At 39.0% G+C, this 22,565-nt stretch overlaps 1 protein-coding gene across 6 annotated transcripts in view; it reads right to left on the reverse strand.

Annotated features, from left to right (window-relative positions):
* Positions 1-482: 482 nt before the first annotated feature.
* The window catches only part of TRPM6 (transient receptor potential cation channel subfamily M member 6), a 99,848-nt gene continuing 77,765 nt past the window's right edge, over positions 483-22,565 (reverse strand). For 5 of the 6 annotated variants that reach the window (XM_063179963.1, XM_063179965.1, XM_063179967.1 and 2 more), the window contains 7 exons: positions 14,988-15,053; positions 12,336-12,622; positions 12,001-12,083; positions 11,271-11,476; positions 9,351-9,402; positions 4,922-5,028; positions 483-4,024 (listed from right to left, as the gene is read on the reverse strand). In XM_063179963.1, the coding sequence (XP_063036033.1) occupies positions 3,903-4,024; positions 4,922-5,028; positions 9,351-9,402; positions 11,271-11,476; positions 12,001-12,083; positions 12,336-12,622; positions 14,988-15,053 (923 nt within the window). In that variant the 3' untranslated portion in view covers positions 483-3,902. Of the gene's footprint in view, positions 4,025-4,921; positions 5,029-9,350; positions 9,403-11,270; positions 11,477-12,000; positions 12,084-12,335; positions 12,623-14,987; positions 15,054-22,565 lie in introns of those variants that run through there. The other variant, XR_010031090.1, reaches the window with a different exon arrangement.

Here is a 22,565-nt window from a genome sequence, read left to right on the forward strand (position 1 = left end):
ATGCAGACTGGTTTTTCTTTATCTCTGGGAACAATTTTTCAGCAAAAAATAACTGACATCAGCATCCTAAGAACAGAAAACAGATACAAAATGTAGCAGATTTGATAACTGATTGCTATTAATTTATGTCAGCTCCTTATTTACACTTGTGGCTATACAGGCTTTTCACATCAGAGAACTAAAGTTGCAGTAAAAAATAAGACTGTCATATTAAAGCAGTGACATCTATATTTCAAAAACCTGCAAGACTGATTTGATTTACCAAGTTTTCTAAGAGTTGAGCACACATCTCAACTAAGACAAAATAAATCCAGACTTTATTGAACAACTAATAAGTATTTTAAAATATCTACTTTCTTCTTCTATAAGTTAAATTTTGGCTTATGAGACAGGGGTAGAAGTATTCTTGCTATATTGACTAAAAGAATAGAAACTAATACTACTGTGGAACTAAAACAAAAGAGGAGCTGGAAACCATGTGATAAATATAGAATAGATGTTTATTACTATGAGATTAAAGATAAAAATAACTGCATTATTCTCTGTATGCTACTTTTACCTGTTTCCCTTAGTTGTCAGAAATGTTATTTCATTTTACACCTATCAAGAACAGAAAAATTCTGAAAGTGTTCTTTTACTCTTTAGAAATAATAGGAAATAGACTGACAACACTAGAACAAATACAAGTCCATTTCTAGAAAATACATGTGTAATATCCCTTTTGATTTTATTGCACTAACAATAAATTAACAACTCCAAATACACCACAACAATGAATGAAAGCAAAAAAACCCAAAACTTCCTGAGTATGAGGTTTTCAATTTCTGAATATTTTTCACATGTTCAAGCTACATCTCCAATGCAGCAGATGCCAAAACAACATTTCACTGTGGATAATCCCAACTGAATTCCTAAGTAAGCTTCTTTTAAGCTCATATTAAAAAGTAAGTTTATAAATACTCTGGTGGATTTTTTGTTTTGTTTTGTTCTTTCAAAACTTTACTGCCTGAGTTATTTGAACAAAGTAAACAGGATTTTTTTTTTCCCTGAACCCACCAGAATTATAAAAGAAATCCCTGTATGTGCTTTTCAGCATAAACAAATATTGACGCTAATAATCAGAAACTCCTGTGGTTTGGTTTGACACACATGATTTCCTCTTCCACTCTAGTTGTCAAGCAGTTGGAGAAAGAACCTGACTTCCACATCTTTCATTTCACATGAACCCAAATTTTAGTGTGAGTGGGGCTTATTGCTGTCCCCTTATAAGGTTGTTGGGGTTTTTATTTCATGTTTTAGTAGGCATGTGTTTCAATCTAAAGTCAGTATTTAGAAATCAAAAGACAATTTAAAGAATGTACAGAACTTGTAGTAAGAAAGATCTCAAAAATTTCTTTGAATTATGTTCAAGATAATTTATTACTGAAATATAAAAGGGAGGGGTGGAAGGTCTTCAATCATATACTTAAATTTACAGTTTAGTGAAATGTGAATCAGCATTCCCAAAAAACATAAAAGAAAGCTGAGGCATAATTCATCAGCCAGCAGATTTACTGGACTTCTTGAATTTAGTGCATCCACATTTGGAAAAATTACTGCAAGGATAAAAATATATGGTGGAACAATTTGAAATGCCTCTTTTTGTTGTTTCATCCACTTAATATTTCATGCTGATCAAAATTAAATAGCTACAAAATTAAATAAACTACATTTTAACACAGATTAGTATCTTGCAAGGATCCCCATTTCATACTGTAATGTAGTATTTACCTTGACAGATACTGACAAGAAGGAATACGATTAATCTACACTGAGCTAGCTCTACATCATAAGAATTCTCAAAAATGTTGCTGTGAATGCAGGAGCCACCCACTCTTGCAGGCAATAGGAGCATTGCCAAGAAAGGTCATCTGATTTGTGCATACCTTCAAAACTTGTAAGAAATGAGAAGCGCTCAGGCCCAGCCTGGCCTACAGTTTTTTGGGGGATTTTTTGTGCATAATATATATGTGTTCTAAATTTATGGCAACATTTCTGGAAAACAACACTATCAGGGCAGGAGTTACATTGTCTTTGACTTTAAAGACATATCTATGTTTCATTTTACTTAACTGAATTCAAAGGCAGACAAATAGTTAGAGATCCTTGAGAGAAAGATCTTTGTTTAAAGAAAGATATTTAAGATATGTCTTTCTTTAAAGTGTATATGTATTCATGTAAGCAGATATCTCCCCAAAGTCAGATTTTAAAATGACACCCACAGGAAGCAGAATTACTACCTTACAGGTATATGGACCAAACTTCACCCTCAGTTTGCAGAGACGCAATCCCTCTTTCACAGACAAGCTAAGTTTTCTGATATATTGGCTTGCTTCCAAAAAGAAGAGCCAAAGGAAACTATATATTTTGCAAAATGAGAAGTATAATCTGATGGGGAATTATATGGGAGCGTTCTATGAAATTATGTTAAAAAGAAAAAACACAATAGGAACCTCTTCTAAATGCTCACAGAAACTGAAAGCATCTGAGCCAAACATTGTGTAGATGATTACTCCAATGACTGTTTACAATGCTGATCACTTCAACATCAATATAATAGTCAATATAAAAACTGGGGACATGCAACTTCCAAATCCTATGTATATGTAGACACTTACAAAATATACCAAACAAATCACAGATCACAAAAAAAAGCCCCCTTACAGCTTAAAATTTACTATGAGCTGTAGTGGAAATATGATTTCTTTTTTTTAATTCAAATATAAAATTTTGTAATGACTAACATTTGAGCATTAGTTTTTTTAATCAACACCAAAGTACAAAGTTGCTTTTAATGGTTTAACCTGTATTAGAACACCAGTTTTGTTAGAAATACTTCTGCTGAAAACTTCTTTTCAGTCTTTATTCTAAAAAAATCATATTGCACAGATTGATTTTTCTGTTTTCTGAGCTTCAGCTGTTATCAGAAGACATCAACAGAAACAAATGTGGATGCTGCCTAATATAATTGCACTACTGTTAGACAACAGTCCTACATTCTGCCTGACATTAACAAGTTAAATGCCAAATGGAATATACTATTCTTTGTGACTTCTAAAATCTTTCTTCCAATTGCAACTTTAAAACATTCAAAAGCTAAAATATTGTAAAGACAGGCAAGTCCTAAAAGTCAGATAATATTCAAGATCTTTGTATTAAATCCACAGAATATTCAAATTCATCAATTCAAAATGAGAAAAATTGATGGTTGTGGGTCCAATAATCTGCTGCTTTATTGTGCAACTTTTTCTTAGCATGTGAAAAGATTTGAAGAAAAGTTTCCTACAAATTTTTCAGTCTGTCATGACTACTGTTTAAACCAAAACTTTATTCTTGGTTTATTTATTCTTGGTTTATCTCTGCATCACAATCAATAATAAAGAGAAAGTAGTATTTCTGCAATTTCCTGAAGAGCCTTTTGCACTCAAGAAAAGTGAGCATGGGGCTGAGTGGGCTCTGACTGAAAATGAATTATTTGCACATGTATACATTCATTTATTTAGTAAGGAGCAGAAAGAGAAACAAAAATTACTACCACTTGGAAATAAACTTGTCACAGTCATCTTCCTAAGAAAATATAACTTGGAACCATGACCCACATCATCAAAAATGGCACTGATGGGAGAGTTCATCCAGGTAAGGGGTGACCCGCTCCTGGTGATTTGTTAATCTGTACAAGAAACGCCACCACAAGAGAATGCAAGCGGAGTCAATAAAGCTAATTCTTTTCATTCCTTGTCTATAGGGTCTAGCTAGGGCAGAGAGATGCTGCACTCAGTCACCTGTATTTTGTAATTTTGGACAAACCCTTGGCAGTGATAAAGAACAGGTTTTGAAGGATGCAAACACATGACCTGTCTGCTTCACAGCCGTGTATCACACTCAGAAGGCTTATCTGCATCATCAGCCTCTTCAGTGCTTGCTTCCACTTCTATTCCAAAGGCTGGACCAGCAGTTTCCAGCGTGTAGTCACTTCTTCTCAAATCTATGGCACGAAAACAAATTCAATAATGTGGCCAAGTGAATGTTTGAAAAGCACAAACATCTCAAGCAGTGTTCAACCCAATAACTCGTGGCAGTTTATTTGATGTTTCCAGGAGGAAGAAAATCTGGAGCAAGGCAAATAAGAAGCAGGGGGTTGAGAGCCCTGGGGAACTCAGTGGTGTGAGCCCATATGAATGAACCTTCCCTGACTGTATTCATTCAGCTGATTTTCCCCTCTATTATCTCCAGCTGCCACAGACAAAAATAATCAAACCAATAATACTGCAGTTTCTGTTTCAGAATCAAATAGCAATTATTACTCCATGTAGGCAATGAAGGGAAGGAGCTTCCTCTACAGAAAAAAAAATCAGTGGCTGAAAGTCATACAGAAAGCATTCAGTTTTGGCTTTCAGTCTTTAAAACCTGCTATACATCACACAGAAGCACATTCTACCAAATGTAATGTGAACAACAGGCAATCCAACCAAGCCTAAATAGGGGCTGCAGCAGGGCCAGAAAACCTCCAGCTTTTCCCCAGCTGATGCATTGCAAATTTTCTATCGTTACTCTTTCTTGCTGTAAAAATTATTGCAGATGTTAGCTGTAGTGATGATCCTGGAAAAATGGGCTCCCATTTAGCAAAGAAAGGGAAAAAATTTAATGGGAAGAAGCTTTCATGCTGAATGGCAACATCAGGCTGATAAGCTCCCACTCTTACATGGATGCTAGGCAATAGAGCAGTATTCTAATAGCTGCCTTTGCACAGGAAGACTATGGCTACCTGAGTCTTTCAGCTCAACAGAACTTCAGTTCTTGTCTTTATAGCACATTGAGGCCTTTACTTTGTTGCACTTACAAAGTTATACATAGATTAAAAATTAATTTTTACTTTGCATACCGGGAAGTTTCAGCTTTCTGCAGCAAGAATTACAACGATGCTTTGCAATGAAGTTTCTTATTGCATCTTCTCCTAGGTTTGCTGGTCCAAATACCATTTTTCCAGACCTAAAAGAAACATTCTTTAAAAATCAGTGAATCTAAAATGAAGCAATTATAGGGGAGGGAGATGATGCCATTTTTAATTTTTTTTAATCAGTTAGCCCTTTTTATCAAGACAATCAAAGGTTAATACACATTAAAATTTTCTTAGATATGAGACAAGAAGACGGTCAGTTCCAGTAAAATATTAGCCTAAATATATCCCAAACTACTTTTTTTTTTCTCTCTCTAAAGGCAGACAGGACACACCCATCGGTGTCTACTAAGAGGCTCAAAGGAAATCTGGGCACAGTGACATTTTGATGATGCTTGCTATAATTGGTATGATTCTGCTGCAGCCACCACTTTTTCCCAAGCAAGTAGTCTGGTTCGAGTTTTGATGCTGGGTATGTGAGAACAAAACAGAGCTAACAAGGACTTATTTTCTCTTCAATTAAAACCAGAAATGCAAAGTCTAGCAGAACCCTTGCCACAAAAACCTGCAGCACAGAAAAATGAAAAAAAAAAAATTAAAACCTCTGAACCCACAGTACACAGCTGACAAGCGAGGTTTTAAAATGTATTGTCTTCATCCTGTGCTCATCTCCATGTGTCAGTTCTCTGACCAATTCATCAATGCTACTAGGGGATCCATTTGTGGAATTATATTGCATATTCTGAAAGAAACTGCCACAATTACAAACAGAAACCACCTCTATCCACACACATATTGGAAGTACCCCACAGTTACCACAGATTCTTAAGGTAGTCTGAAAGCTACACTGTATTTTAGTATATGCACCTTTACTCTCAAGAATTTGACAGTCTAGACACTATGGAACACAGCACACAAGAAACACTTCCAAAGAAACTTTACTAATACCAGTATTTTATTTTAATGATATGCAGAGGGGAAACAGCACATTTCTGAATCTGAAATCAATTACAGCTCTGAGAAGCTATAGAAAAAATACTTTAATTCTATCAAATCTATCTATAATTCACACTAACAAAACTATATTCTCTCTAGGGAAAACAGTGTTCAAACATGAAACTTTTCCCTTTCACACAAGACAACAGCAATGATTAACAAAAAGTACTATACAAAATTTCGTGTCTTTCTGATTTCTTGCAGACCCTGGAGAACATGTGTCTCCTGGATGTTGTGAAGCATTCATCTAATCATCTTATAATGCAAATTAATACATCAAAAAAGGAAAGAAGTGAATTATCAATCAAGGGCCATACTTTAAATAACATGATGCAGTATAGCCATTTCTATGCTTTTCTGGAATCTGATGAAATGCTAGAGAAATAGAATGTACCTAAGTATTTGCTTGAGCAGATATAGGAAATTAGGAAGACTTTGCTAATTTCAAGGCCACACAACCACTCTGATACCTCCTCTAATCTAACCATTACTCCAAGCAAGGTGAAGCAAGTAAGACAGAATGATATCTTCTCGCACTGTTTTGAGATAAAAAGGTATACTCTCTGTAATATACATGAAGTAACCTTTCCTGTCTACTCATTATAGACAATGCTTCATGAGGAATACTGCATTTAAATTTGGAAAATTATTTCAAGGAATCTGGGGATAAATGGGAAATGATCATCAGCCTAGAAACCACAGCTAGAAACCATAACATGTGAAGATTAGGGAGTAGTTTAACATGAAAAAAAAAGATTGAAGGAGAAGACTATTGATTCTTTTTTCTCTGAGTTGTCAGTAGGTAGCATGAGAAAGAAACATTTCAATTAAAAAAATAAAAAAAACCTAAACAAAACCAAACAAACAAAAACAAAACCAGGAAAAATCTTTCAGGCAGTGATAATATCAAACAATTGGAAACAAATGCTCTGTGAATGTATCAGTTCTTTTCAGTCTGAAATTTAGAACACTTTTCCTCATTTCTGAATGTCATATAATATCCCTGAAAACTCTACCCTCATTAACTTTGTTTTGGCCTTACAAACTAGTACATGTTACAAAAAGCACCCAAAGTATTTCTTTTGAGGCAATTCTTCTCAACGTTTGGGTAGGGCAGAAGTCTACAAGGACTCTGTTAAACTGCTGCAGTGCTGTTTTAAAGGAAATCTTCTTGTGTATGTCATATCTGTACCATTTTATCACTTCATACGTTCTGTGCAGTTCCTGTGGCCAGATCTTACACTGATTTGCACTAGCTCAGGTTCTGTCTGAGCTGTCACAACATCAGGCGTACTTTCCAAACAGATCTATTATATTTGTCTTGACATGGATAAAAAACCAAGACATAAAGCTATCTTTATGGACTACAAAGCTATCTTTATGGACTACCGCAGACCTGGAGGTCACACTTCGCCACTGCAAAGACCTTTCCAAAACACAATATGGGATGCATGAAATAAAAGACTTACATAACACATGACAGGAAAATGACATGAGCCAATAAATTGATGGAGTTAAAAGAGCAGAACATAAAGAATTTAACTATAAGTAAAGCTAAAATTTCAATCAGCCCCATAAGTCAGGAGCCATCTATTTTATCCTGGATTTTCAAGAGAACATGAACGCCAGGTATCTTTTGAGGCAGGTTTTGATTGTATCAGAGTATCTCACTTACAAAAGAAAACTTAAAACACATCTTGCCTCTGTCAGAAATGTTTCTCCTGTGAGAAAATGAAGGTTAGAGCAAAGACAGTGCTTTAACAGTGTAATTCTTATTACTCTTTTACAAAGCATTTCTAAGAATTGGGTACCTACTTACAGAAAACACCACAGTTTCACTGCTTTATTCCTTTATAGCCCTAAATCAAACAATATTGTTTTACTAGTTACTGTTCTGAAAGTTTCCCTAAATACAAGAAAATCAAGCTAGGTTTGATTAATTAATCAACACCTGCTCTTTAACTAGGACTAACTATTTTGCAGATGATAAACAATAAAAAGTCCTAAAAATAAGATCAGTAAACAAAATAATTTAATAGCAAAAACAATAGAGAAGAACACTAATAAAAATAAACTTCACGGTAATTAATGTAGGTAAATATTATCCTTATGTTAAAGAGGATAAGCTGACTTGTCTTGTGAACTACTTTGGTCAGTGCCTCTCTGCTGTTTACAGCAATAACTGTTACTGTTTATGTGACCACAGACATAAAAAATCTACTTGAATAGTAGCAAATCAGAATTTCATACATCCGTACCTTAAAGAATTAAAATTTGCTAAAGTCATGAGAACAACTACACGATTGACCTCTCTGCATCTCTAACTTGAGCTATCTATGTGCTTCTGTCATGAACATATGGTCTACTTAGGGCAAAGATTTTGTCACCGATAAGCACTCAGCATATCTTTGCTCTCATATATTTGCTGTTTTCAAAATAAATTTTAAATGTACAATACACCTAAAGTCATAATTAATCATTAAGACAGTCATTTATTAATTATCTTTTTGAAATACTGATTATGGTCCTGGAACTAAGAACTTGCTTACAAAATTAACTTGGATTTCCAAGTTGTAGGCAAGTAATCTGTAGGCAACTAACATTTCTATAGTTAGTTGCTCTTTATATTAAATTAGACTATTTACATTTGCATCTCCCAACCTTCCTACCTTCCAAACATGAGACTTCCCTTCAATCAAACAGCACGAGCTGAGCAAGGGTCAGTCAAGATGAGCAGCAGAAAGGGGAGGGGCAGGGATGTCAGGGCAGATCTGGAGAAGGGTGAGGTTTGGGAAGAGTAGGAGAGCTGTAGGAGAGCAGCTTCTGCTCTTACTGCAGGAAATTCCACTGAAGAGCAAGGTCACAGAATGGGAGAGCAGCCATGGCTCTGATTCTGAAATTTGATTCACAAAGGCAGTCTGCTGTTTCTCTGTGTCTAGTCTATCCAGTTTTTGTAAGTTCCCACTCATGATTTACCATTTGCATATCACATTTCTGAAATCATGCTGCGTGCTTAAGTGCAGAACTAAAATCTATTGGAGAGGGGCATGAGGCCTTCTCTTCGTCCTCTTAAGCCATTGTGGCCCCATATACTCCTAGAAAAACTCAGGGGAGACTGGACTGCCACATTCATATCCTTTGTACAGCTCTGTGAAGAGACTGCTCCCAGCACAGCAGCGCAGACCCTCCCGCCTTTCATACACCTCTTAGCCCACGTGAGAGCTGGGACACTCACAGTCCTTCAAAGCATGGCAGAAGACCCAGTCTCTCCAGTGGCAGCATACTATTGTTTAACTCAAACACCATGTGAAAAAAGAAATTAAAACCTCCCCCACAAAATATAGAAAACCATCCTAAATATACAGACTGCTGGCTGAGTGTCTGAAATGAATGACAATTTCATCAGAAAGAAACCTACTTTTTATCTTCAGGTTTAATCACAGATGGATCTGTAAGGTTTTCCCCAACACCTACAACAAATAAACATTGTGTGTGTTACAAAGGAAGGTAGTCATGATTTCGTAATCTGGCACTTAACAAAAGATGTAATTAACCATTTAATTGATACATCATAAAGTGTCATAGTTAAAGTGGTCATGAGCTAGAATGAAAATGCTATGAGTATAAATATTTGTAAAGTACTGGCAATACAGTTACAGTTCTTCAGCTGCTTTGAGGTTAATTTATTTGTAGATGGAGAGTGTATGAAAATACAATAAATATTATGTTGAAGCTCAACTAACTAAAATGTGACCAACCAAAAACTGTTATTTTACTTGGAGTAAAGGTACTAATCAGATACGGATCTTACCAGTATCAATAGAGCTACTTTCAACATAACAAACACAAGAAGCCACAACTTCATGATGTGCAAATATTTGCATCTGTTATCCCTTTCTCCATTTGGGTGGCCAAAGAAGCATATTAAATAAATAATTACATTATGACACCTACGTTGCAGTTTTCACCAAACTGATTAAAGTATATTACCTTTATGAAAATCATCTTTTCTTGTATCTGAAAAAATTGCTGTGCTTTTACACTAATGAAAAATCTATGGTCATATGACCATGTGATATGTAATTTTTTTTTTTTTATTTCAACATGGTTAATTTAAGTTTTGCAACAAAAATAAAGATTCTGGAGACAGGATAATGCTGCTGAAATACCCCCAGACTGCAAAATAGGCCATTTCAGTTGATTTAAATTAGGCAAAATGTGTACATACATATATGTGTATGTAGAGATGGCCATGGTATTAAATAGTAAATTGTTATCTAGATTCATTCTAGTAGAACTCCAAGGAGAGCAGCCCTTGCACTTTTCCTGAGTTTCAGATTTAGAGAATTAAACATGAGGCAAAAACTAGAGCTGATCTCTGTTTAAGATGAAAACTGAGATTTACACAGATGTTTATATTCTCCATTTTTGAGCCAACACAGTTGCTCTGGAATTTTGAGAGTTATGTAATAAGCCTGAGCAAATTTCATTCAAATTCTTATAGGCTATGGCAGAGACACATTTATTCTTTCTGTATAATTTCTTTTTTTTTATATGCAGCTATAGCAAATCAAGGCAAGGATGGAATTAAAAGCTTATTTTGCATAATAAGTGTGTCTTTTTTGTAACTTACAGCTTCTGGATGCAGTAAAATATAAATATGTTAAGTCTTTGGCTACCCATAGACCTTTCCCTTGACAGAAATGAAAAGTGCTAGTGTTTATACTGTTTGATGGGTGATGTTCATCTGAACATTGTCAACTGTTTTATCTCCTCAAAATATGCCATCTTCCCACTTACATATGTACAGTAAAATGATCACATGCTCTTTGAAGGAGTCACCAGACTTTGTGAATAGCATTCAGGTTTACAGCTTATTTCAACTGCATACAGATCTATTAATATGAACAATAAAAAATGCAGAAAGTTCACACATTTTTGACAGATTTACATACATTTTGTGTGCATACGTACCCAAGTACATTTGAATCTCTGTATTATTTATACATTTATGAAAATATTTATTTATTAAAAATACAACTACCTTAACTGTGGAGTGGCTTTTTTGGGGCTGGATGAAATGTTCCTGCAGTTTATCTAAGTGCTCTTTTGGTCTTTCAGCCTGGAAGCATTTGAAGCAATATTATTTTCCCATTACACCTACATTAACCTAGACTGTTTCTGTGGATTCTCATTTATTGGCATCACACAACAGATATCCAGAGGTTTTTTGAGCTGTGCATTTTCTCATTTAAGTGAGAATTTGGCCCTCAGTACTAAAGTCTCTTTTGAGATTATTTCATCTGGTTTCAAATAGCAGTCCTACGCTAGCAGTCACCTTGCATATCCAGGACCAGGAGCTCCCCACGGGTGTAGACGTAGGTCCAGTGAGAGAAGGCCAGCATTAGCTCTTCCAGCAGGCTGATGGGAGTAATCTCATCTCCATTGTTGTTGTTGTATTTCCGAAATTCGCCAGTCATGTACTTCTCGATGGTCAACCACTGCTTTGCAGAATGGCAGTAGATAAGGAAAACTTCCAGGAACCTGTAAGTATAAATACTGTCTGTCAGCAGCTGGCAAGGTAATGAGCACCCTCACAGTCAGCAGCCATCAAGATGCACAGCAAACATACCAAAAAGGAGGACATGTCTTCTTTGACTGGAGCATTTTCAACAACAGTAGGTAGGTAGAAACAATAAAGAGAACAAAGGCTTTTTTGGTCTGACAACTCTCAAAGAAAAGCACCTTATGAGAAAGTATAGTTTATGAGCAAGCAACATAATCTGATTTACCCCAGTGCGCTGTAAATGAGCTACACCCAATTATTTTAGTTAATTATGTAAAAGGCAGTTCTTGCTTAAGTCTATGGAACAAAATGTTTATTTTTTCACGACATGTAACTGTAAGGACAAACTTCAAAGCTGCCTACCTTTCCTCTTAAAAGTTCATTACCTATCCTTAGACATCATCATTAGCACTGCATTATCAGTGCAACCCACAATGGAAAAGGAGGATGAAAAGAGAAACTTCAGGTGCTTTCACCTAGTACCCAAAGACTTTGAATTTACCTTGGAGTATAGGGAATAGTATGAGGCTTCACTTGGTTGAAGGTATAGATTAACTTCTGGGCAACCCTTTGCTGTTGAATCTCCTGAAAAAAAGATAGTATAAACACTACTTCGTTTTCATGAAGAAAAGTGTAATGAATTTAAAAAAAAAATGAACAATCACACACATACCCTGATTATCTAGTTTTTACAAATCAAATAGGAGATACAACTTCCTCAAAACCTTTTTTCTTTCCAAAAGATAACATCAAAACACATGTCAACCTCGTTGAAGACATTAACAAGTCCAATATCAGGCTAGGCCTGATGTGTTGTTCCTTCAGGTCTGAACTCACCCTGAGACAGAGATGTAATACTGTGCCATGGTGAAAGATCTTTTGCCAAGCTTGAACCACCTCTGGCAGGAAAGACTTCACAATGAAAACCTGTCCCAGCTTTAATACATCACTCTCAGACCAAGTGCAGATGACCTTCATGGCCCTCCGCAGACCCCCATCCATCTCCTCCCGTGACAGGACTTGGATCATTGCAGTTGTGCCACACTGGGACCAGGATGACATGCTTTTATCAAGATTCAGAGGTGAACTCTCTTCTAGCTGATAGACTGTCACTTCCTCTCCAGCTTAAATAAAAAGAAGTCTTGTTAGCAAAAGTCACTGGCAGAAAGAGGAGAGAACAGAAGTTTCATTTGGTGTCTTTAAATAACATAGCTCTTTACACACCTTTCTAAGCCATATTTCTTTAAAAAGAGAATTTTTTATCATAACTGTTCATCTGTCTGAAAACTTCCCCAGCCTAAACTTACTTACTATTTATTCTTCTACACATTCATTCTTCTACTATGATAATAGGTGGTCCAAACAGCTTGTCTTAAGCCTCTAAACAAAGAAAAATTCAAGACCTCCTGGATTCTTCCACACAAATACGGCTCACTGATACTCAAGTCCATAGCAGTCATTTAAAAGAACATATTTTTAAAGGGTCACCATTTTTATTTCCAGTGTGCAAACTCTAAATATCCCATGTGTAATTCCCTCTCTTTATGCCCTTATATGAAATGAGAATTTTTAGTAAGTCTTTTAAATTAATCATAATCTGTGGAACACTCTCTGATTTTTTCTTTTAACTCTGTGTTTCACAATGTAAACCCCAAAAAGCAACAAACACCAAAACAAACTTGCAGGAACAGAACATCTAAATTCAAATCTTAGTATAAAAACAGTTTAAATAATAGTTTAAAATAAATCTAGGGAAAAATCTTAACAACAAGGCAAACAGTTTGTAATAGTTATTGAATATTAAAGGGATTTAATTTTGTAGTTGATACAATATTGGCTGTAGTCAAGAGTGCCACCTTTTGCTGCAGAGAGCTGAGTTTGTTTCAAAAATTGTGACTTGGCCATGATGTGATGAGCCAGGGAAATTAAATTGAAAAAGACATTTCCAGGAGAATGAGCTAAAGCTTGTTCAGGAAGCTTGTTCAGGAAGCTCATTCAGAAATTATTAGGAAGCTTACAGCTTTGGTATTTTAAAGAAATATTTTGATTTTTTTTTCTAGAAATTCCAATGTTATATGCAAGGATGAAATGTTTGAGGTGTTCTGCTCCTGCTAGTAACATTTTTTCTGCAAGCAGAACCTAGTGACTTTTAACTCAGTTGCACTCTTTCCCCCTGGAGAGTTGTAGTGGCATTCTTCTCTTGCAGCAGAAACAACAACACTTTTCTGTTGCCATTTGTAAACTAACAGCAAAGTGGACTGATTTTTTTTAAAATCTGGCTTTCCTTCTTACAACTCACATAATTTGTAACATTAATTAATAAGAAATAGGTTTTCACTGGCAAGTGTGATGAGGTAACTAAATTGCCAAAATAGCAAAGACCATCATAAGCAATTGAATTCAGACTTGTAGATTTCCTCCCCACTTTTGAGCTTGCCTTTCACTAATTAGCACAAATGCAGATGCTGTTGAATCCAGTAATTTAGGCACATTTTAATTTAAAATAAAGCAACTGGAAAAGTCAGTACCTTACATAAAAGACAGACACTTTAATAAAGATAGTATAACTAGACACATTTTTTAATCTTACATTAAGTCTTTATTTTATTATCTTTTGACAGTTTAATACCTAGAAAGCTCTCCTGGGAGCTTCAAAGATTAGATTAGTTGCTATGATCAATTAGTTGCTGTGAGACAAAGTATTCTACCTATTGAGAAGGCAGCATCTAGATACCAAGAGTCTAGAGGCAGACCTTCTGCTGTTGTAAGCCAATACTGCACACTATTTTCAGAACTCTTCCCAAAAATTTATGGATTGTGCTCTACCATTCTTCAGTTACAGCAAAGATTTTTTTTTTCCTTGACAATAAAGACACTAAAAGTTTTCTGTGCCAGATAAAAGGATAATGCTCTTTAAATCACTACCTGGTTTTCTTCTTGATGGCATATCCTATACATAGATTTACATATGCATCTGTGTTTGTGTCAGTGTGTGTGAAACAGAAAGAATGAAGTTATCAAGGTTAAGGGGAAGCTTCTAGCTGTCTTCAGGTATCCTAAGGATGGATACATAGAAGATGGAGTTAGACTCATCTCTGAGGTTGACAGCAGTCACGTGAATACTAGCAGATACAAGATACAGCAAGGGAAACCCCAACAAATACAAAGAAACTCTGGATTCATGATTAGGTCAATCAAACAATGTAAGAGGTTGCCCAATGAAAATGAGGAGTCTCCATTTATAGACAAAATCAAAATGCAATTCACAAGTGCTTCAGCAATCTGATTCAATTGACCATGGAAGGAGTTGGAAAAGGTGACCACCAAAAGTCCCTAACTACAGCACAACTACCATTCTATCTTGTTTTGTCTCTTTCAGAAAAGAAGAATTGTTGAAATAAATCCAAGACAATTTCTCAAACACGGTTTTTTAAAAGATAATGCACCAACTATTTATAAAGCAAACATAAGCTAGAAGTTGGTACTCACCAAAGAGCTGGACTGGTGTAAATGGTATGGTCTGAGCAAGTCTCATTAAGTTGTTTCTTTCAACAGCTGCAAAGAACAAAGATTTCACTGCTAGGTTGAATAAACAAGCTGACTGTGTTAGAAAAATGCTTGGCTGCACTTTACTGCAGTGTACAAAGCCAAGGAGGAGGCAGCAGTGTGACATTGTGTCACATCTGATCACCATTTCCTTTACCCAGACAGCAGCGCCCCTTTGCACACTGTTGTGTTTCAGGAATGATATTCCCCAGTTTGGTGTTCCCACTGAAACATGTCAAACCATGCACCATTCTCTCACTCCTCCTCCTCCCCCTGCCCTTGCCCCTGCTGGGGCTGCAGAGGAGAACAGAGGGCACAAAGGGTAAAGATCATGGGTTGAGATAAGAACAGTTTGCTGGAAACAGCAGCGAGATAAGGAAATCAACAGCAGCAACAAACTGATGACAAGGGGCACAAAAAATGAACAATTCACATGGAAAACCCCTGACAAGACAGCCCTACCTTGATCCAGAAGGGACCCTGCTCCCCAGAAGAAAATCCCTTCCCCACAAGCCTTGGCAATGACCTGACGTGACAGAGAACAACCTCTGGGCCCCTGGCTGGCTTCTGCAAGTAATTAACCCTGACCTAGTCAGAAACAGGAGAGAAAGAGACCAGAAACTCAGCTAGCATTAAAGTCTTGCATCTGGAATCATAACCCAGATTCCAAATTCAGTCATTACTCTCACACAGGCTTCAACAGGCTTCAGTCTCTTCTACAGGATTAACTTCAGTGTAATTTATAGTGACAGCTGACAGTCCAGGTCTCCTTTAGACATGTCAGAAGTTAATATACCCTAGGAAATGGAGATAAATTCTTCACTTTTCCTCTTTTAAGAAACCAAACATCCTTCAACAACCCAGATGCAACTGCCTCAGGCCTCAGCTGTACTACTTGTCCATTTAGGGGCAGGTTAGGTGTAAACATCTGCAAGACTCTCGAGATGTGCATTCTAAAAGAGAGACTTTTCAGTGGAGATGAGTGAGAACTAACTGGTGACAAAGAAGCAAATTTTTTAAACCAACCAACTAACAAACCAACCAAAACCAAACCCCAAAACAACAGGAAGGAAATGCAAGGGGTGAGCTGCTTTAGTAAGGTATTTCTTGATACCCAGAAGCCATGAAATTAGGTCTGCACCCCACTTTTCCAACCCAGGCAAATTAGGTTTGTTTTATTCAATGCTCTGCCAAAGGAAACTGGAGAAGGAAGTCTCCTACACTCTTGGGGAACAAATAATGAAACTATTTTAGTCAGTGGAGAATTAAAGAGTTGTGGCAGACTGGCACTGTAGAAAAGACTTCAGTTCTATTCTCCCATGCATGATGATGGTAAGCTAAAAGTCAGAAAGCACTCAGGGTTACCAAAAGTGTCCAAATTTTTGTCAAGATAATTCAACACAGATTAGTTTTTCTGTATCACCTACGCCTTTTCCCTACCTGAGACACTTAGTGGGATTCCACAGAACTTGCCAAAAAGAAGTCAGATACATCCTCCTTCCAAGTATATACATAGATAGAGATGTATATGTAAATAAGAACTGGTATGTCCATAATCAATGGCCAAGATATCTGTTGAGCTCACTGAGCCCATGGCTGTGGATTCTGTCTGTCCGAGACGCCTTCTAGGGCAGGAGGGCTGCTGTGCTGTCAGGTGGTTGCAAGCTGCATCACAAGCTCATGACCAGTGTATCTGGAGCAGTCCATACTCACTGTCCATGGCAGTTATGGCACACAGTGCCAGTGTCATCCAGCAACCAAAACTACACACACAGTTTGGCATTACAGACTGTTGTCACTCAAAAATCAAATCCCCTTCAGGTACACATCCTGTTCCCCATCCATCTGCAATTCTCCAAAAGTTCAATCAGGTCATTGAACAAAAACATTCCCATGGGTGGCTTTGCCTTTGCTTGAGACAGGCTAATGCAAACTGACTTCCCAAATACATTCTTTATATGCACCACAGGGTCTTTATCCCCTTCTACAGCACATGAAGCTTTTGATTGAGCTCAGTTGGTGGAGCCTCTAGTGTTAACTAACCAGGTGGTTTTTGCTAAATCTAGATCCCAATATTTCAAAGTCCCACCAATGTAGTTTGTAGCAATCCATTTTATTGTTCAACATTCCTAGAGGCTGGTGCATGACAGAGAACACAATACCCATTTTGATACTGTACTCTCTGACCCAGATTTCTACGAAGCTATTTTTGAAATGGGCCCTATTGTCTGACTGACCTCTTTCTGGGGTGCCAAGACAGTGTTCTGGGCACTGGGGTGAGACACAGGGTGCATCTCTGCCATCAAGTGTTTTTGTCATTGTATCTACACAGAGTTTGCCTTGGCACATGTGCAATACAAACAATGCCAGGCCTCTCCATATTTATATTTTAACCATCATCTCCCCATACCACAGAACCTTTATCCCCTTTTCATTTCAGCACATTTCACAGTTATCAATAATGTCCATGGTTAATAGTGCCCATGGTTAATCCACCCCTCACTCATGAGCCCATCTGTATTGCTGCATCTCTTCCCTGACCTGAGGTGTCATGGGCCCAATGAGCCAGAAATAATCCACACTTATGCTGCCAGCCCAGGCCCACCCAAGACACTTTAATCTTGGCAGCCCAATCCACCTGTCCATTGTTGTGATGTTCTTCAGCAGCCCAGCCCTGGGGATGTGTGCATCTACACAATGTGCTTTTACAGCAGCTTCTCTGCATAGGCACTGGTGTCTTTCCAGAGCTCAGCAGCCCACATGGGTTTACATCTTCACTACCTATTTATCTTTTTCCATTGGTCCAGCCACCCCTGCAGTGCATTTCCTGCCATCCACAGGTCAGTGCAGAGGTGCAGCACTGGCCATTTCTCTCATTCAGCGATATCTAAAGCCAGCTGGATGGCTTTCAGCTCTGTGACCTGACCTGATGCACCTTGTCCCTCCATAGCTTCTGTGACTCAGAATGTAGGACTTCATATAGCAGCTTCCTGTCTTTGGTGGGAGTACCCTCCAATAGAGGGAACATCAGTGAAGAGGCCATATAACTTTTCATTTTCTGTTAACTGGTTAAATGCTGGGACCTCCTCAGCACAAGTCACCTTTCCCTCCTCTGCTTCCAAAGATATTCCAAAATTTTCATCTTTGAGCCAATTTGTGATGACTTCCAAGATTCCTGGGTGCTTGGGACTTCCTATTGAAGCTTGTTGTGTGATCTGAGTGATGCACTTATTCCATGTGTCATCAGAGTCACGATGCGTGTCAGGGACTTTCCTCTCTGAACATCCAGCCCAGCACTGGCAGTCAGGGTGCCAGGAGGAGCTGTGCTTCAGTGCCATACACTTCTGAAGAAGCTCAAACACCTTCATGAGCTGCCAGAGTCTTTTTCAGTTGGAGTGTGGCAGGCCCTGAGTCCTTTGTATTCTTGACTCCAGAACCACAAGGATCATTCTCAAGCCTCCATGGGTGCGTTTTGTCAGAGACTCCAGGAAGGACCGTTCTCCTCATCTGCAGTGTAGAGTAGTTTTCACATCTTGTCCAGTCCTAACTGGCCCACTGGCTACTGCTACAAATTAATCTCCTGTTTAATTTGTTTAAGAGCTTGTTGTTGTTCAGGATCCCATTTAAAATCATTCTTCTTCTGAGTCACATGATAGAGAGAACTCACAGTCTGACTCTTATATGGACTATGCATTTGCCAAAAACTCACAGTATGTAGGACAGCCTGTGTGTCCTTGCTGCTGCTTGGTGGGGACGTAGTTCTATTTTGCTAACTATGTCCATTGGAATCTGACAATGTCCATCCTGCCATTTTACTTCTGAAAACTGAATTTCCAGCACAAGTCTCTAAACCTTACTTTGACTGATGGCAGGACTGGCCTTCAGGAAGATTTGAATTATCTTCTCCCCTTTTTCAAAAGCTTCCTCTGCTGTGTTGTCTCACAAGTTGATGTCATTAATGTATTGCAAATGTTCTGGAGCCTCTCCCTTTTCAGAGCAGTCTGGATCAGTCCAACACAAATACTGTGGCTGTATTTCCACCTCTTGGGCAGCTGGTTCCAGGTGTACTGGACGTCCCTCCAAGTGAAAGCAAACTGTGGCCTGCCCTTTACTGCTAAAGGAATAGAGAAAAACACATTTGCAATATTGATGGTGGCACCACTTTGCTGTCCTGGACAGCTCATACTGAAGTTCCAGCACGTCTGGCACAGCAGTGCTCGGTGGTGGCGTGACTTCCTTCAGGCCACAATAGTCCACTGTCAGTCTCCATTCTCCACTGACTTACACACTGGCCACATAGGGTCATAAAAGAGTGAGCAAGTCTTGCTGGCCACTCCCTGACTCTGCAGTGCAAGAATCACCTCATGGATGGGGTCATGGAGTAATGGTTGGTGTGATATTGCTGATACTGCACTGTTGTGGCAGCCACCAGTACCTGTTCTTCTTCAATCCTCAGCCACCTCACAGCAGAGGGGTCCTCTGAGAGACCAGGCAAGATGTTCAGTGGCCCAACTTCCTCTGTCTCAACGGCTGTCCCAAAAGCCTAATTTTTGGGTCATTGAAATACCCTCTCCTGAGGGTATTTCCCAGGAGATCCTCTGCCCAGGATGCACAGGGCCCCTGGGCCAGTCACAGTGGGGCGTGTTTGCCATTTGTTCCCAGGCAGAGTCACTTCAGTTTCCAGTACAGTCATGTGTTGGGATCCCCCTGTCGCCCCAGAAATAGAGACGGATTCTGCCCCTCAATATCTTGATGGCATCAGGGTACATTGTGCTCTGGGGTCAACTAAAGCCCAATACTCCTGTGAGTCTGATGAGCCAAGGCCATGACACCCACAGAGTCCAATAGATCTGACTGTCCCTTTCCCCTGGAGGAGGAAGGACCTGGCTGAATGAAAGAACCCTCTAATTCTGATCAAAGAACTGTTCACGTCTTGTAAATACAAGCTGAAAGTACCTTAAAGAGGACTGAAAGTAACATCAGCCCTCCTATTCTGTCTGAGGACTTGCTCATTGGAAACCAGAGTGATATTTGGTGGTTGTTCTTCCTTTCAACTCATACTTCTGCTGCTAGGCTGAGGTGGGTTTTCCGTCCCACTTCTTCATGCCCTCTCCATGGTCACACACAGAAAAAACCCAGGTTGCCTCATGGTGTGTACCCTTTCTTGAGCATGGGGGTACTTGCTCCCAATAGCAGACACTCTGGTCCATACTGGTAAGGCATGGTAAATTTCCTCTTTATCTTGCTTGATGGACTACTAGGCAAATTCACAGATGACAAAAAATGGAAGGAGATGTTGACTCCCTCAATGGCAGGGAGGCCCTCCAGAGAGACCTTTCCACAGCCAAGGTGCAGGCCAGTAGGGCGGAAAAAAAGATGATCATATTGCCAGAGCTACGTAGTCACCATTCCCTCACACTCGACAGGAGTTGCCACTGAGAGTTTCTGCTCTATCCTCAACCCCTTTGTCAATGCCCACATCCTGGGACAGGGATCCCAGCTGATTGGTTGCACTACCATAAAGTTTCATATCATGCGCTGTGATACCCCAACACCAGAGCCCCCAGGTCAGCAGGGACTCTCCTGACTGGTGGCTGAAATTTTTTCACATGCCTTGTAGTTAGAGGATGATTTTCTCCATTTCTGCTTCCCATTCTGAGGGCCCTGCTTCCTCTTCAGTATGCAAACTTGTCTAGGCTTGAATTTCTTCTTCTGTATAGGAACAACTGGTACCAGCAAGGGTTGTTCCTGGGGTTCAGCTGAAGTTTGAGTGGCCACAGTGCCTGTTGTTCTGCTTTCCTCTTCTTCCCCCTAAGGGTGAAGTCTAGTGTTGAGAGCAGTGTCTGATAAAGAGTAAACAGGGCCCTGCACATTGCAGAACTTTGTGTTTCTCTGTAACTGCCACAGCATTTATCTTTCAAATATTCTACCACCTTAACAGGGTCCTGTAGCTGTTCAGGGGTGAACTTCCAAGCCATTGGAGCAGAATAATCCTTCAAAAGCTGGCCCATTTTCTCCCACATCACAGGCCAATCATGACTATCCACCCTCAGGGTAGATCTCTGAAAGACCCTCTTAAGAATCCCTTCTTCTAATCAGGGTGTAAGACTGCACTGAAGAGACCTGGCAGACTTAGCAACAAAAGCATGATTTCCTTAATATCCAAAGGGAATTTAAAATCCTCCAAAGCTGTTGTAACAGGTCTCAAGAAGGAAAAATGAGTGAAAAGCTGGGGAAAATAACGCTTCCCTGTCCTGCTCACAGACTGGGTACCATTATTCAGAAACACAGTATCATACAATATGCTGAGGGACCCATCAGGAAGCAGACCCATTAGGATCATCAAGTCCAAGTCCTGGCCCTGTGCCTGAGAGCCAGACTGTGTGCCTCCAAGTGCTTTGTGAGCTCTGTCAGGCTTGGTGCAATGACTGCTTCCCCGGGGAGCCTGTTCCAGTGCCCAAACACTCCCCAGGTGAAAAACCTTTTCCTGATATCTAGCTCAAACCTGACTAATTAGCCTCTGACTCAGTTTCATGCCAGTTCATTGAGTCCTGCCACTGGTCGTAAGAGTGAAGAGATCAGTACCTGCCCTTCTGCTTCACTATGAGGATGGTGAATACAGCAGTGAGGTCAACCTTCAGTCTCCTCTTCTCCAGGCTGAACAGACAGCTGCTGACCTCAGCAGCTCCTGACAAGGCTTCTGCTCCAGGCCTCATGGCCCTCTTCTGGATGCTCTGTAACAGCTTAATGTCTGTTTCACATTGTGGTGCCCAAACTGCACACAGTACTCAAGGTGAGACCTCACACCAGTGCAGAGCAGAGCACGACAGTCATGTCCCTTGACCAGCTGGAAATGCTGTGCCTGACACAGGCCAGGACATGGTTAATGGTTTCCTAAAGGCAGTACCTGAGGTAAGGATAGAAGACCAACACTGAAAATATATCACAAATGACTCTCGCTGCTCTTGAAGTTATCATTTCATAAGCTGATATGACAGAGTTCAGCAACAAAGCAATCCTGATCCCTCTCCCTGCTCTGAAAAGGTGTGGGAGTCCACAAAATTAGAGGGTAAATTAGAGGGTTTTGGGGAAAGCTGCAAAAGGCAGGCCTCAGATACAGCAGAACTGTGAGTAGAGCTAAAGCAGCAGCCATGAGATAGGTCAGCAGAAAAATTATTTAAACTGTAGAAAAAGCAAGGGCAAATAGAACAATGGCCTGTGTATTAACGCTTGTCTGAATAGCTCTCTAAGCTGCAGAAAGTTATCTAGCAAGATATTACAAAGGTTAAAACTCAGTAATGGAGCTCTGTGCATTGTGTTTTAAGGCTTACAAGTAGATATTGTATTCTAAATAAGCAAGCATTGTTTTAACCAAAGGTACATGTGTTTAAGGTGATTGGATAGAACTACTGCCAATATGCTTTTGCTTTGTGTGATTGGTCAAGAAGCTTATAAAGTAAGTTGTAACATTAAGATTTTTGGCCTGCTGCCTAGATTGTGAGCTGCTAGCATCTTCCCATT

The sequence above is a fragment of the Melospiza melodia genome, chromosome Z, assembly GCF_035770615.1.
Source record: "Melospiza melodia melodia isolate bMelMel2 chromosome Z, bMelMel2.pri, whole genome shotgun sequence".
In the NCBI taxonomy this organism is placed as follows: Eukaryota; Metazoa; Chordata; class Aves; order Passeriformes; family Passerellidae; genus Melospiza; species Melospiza melodia.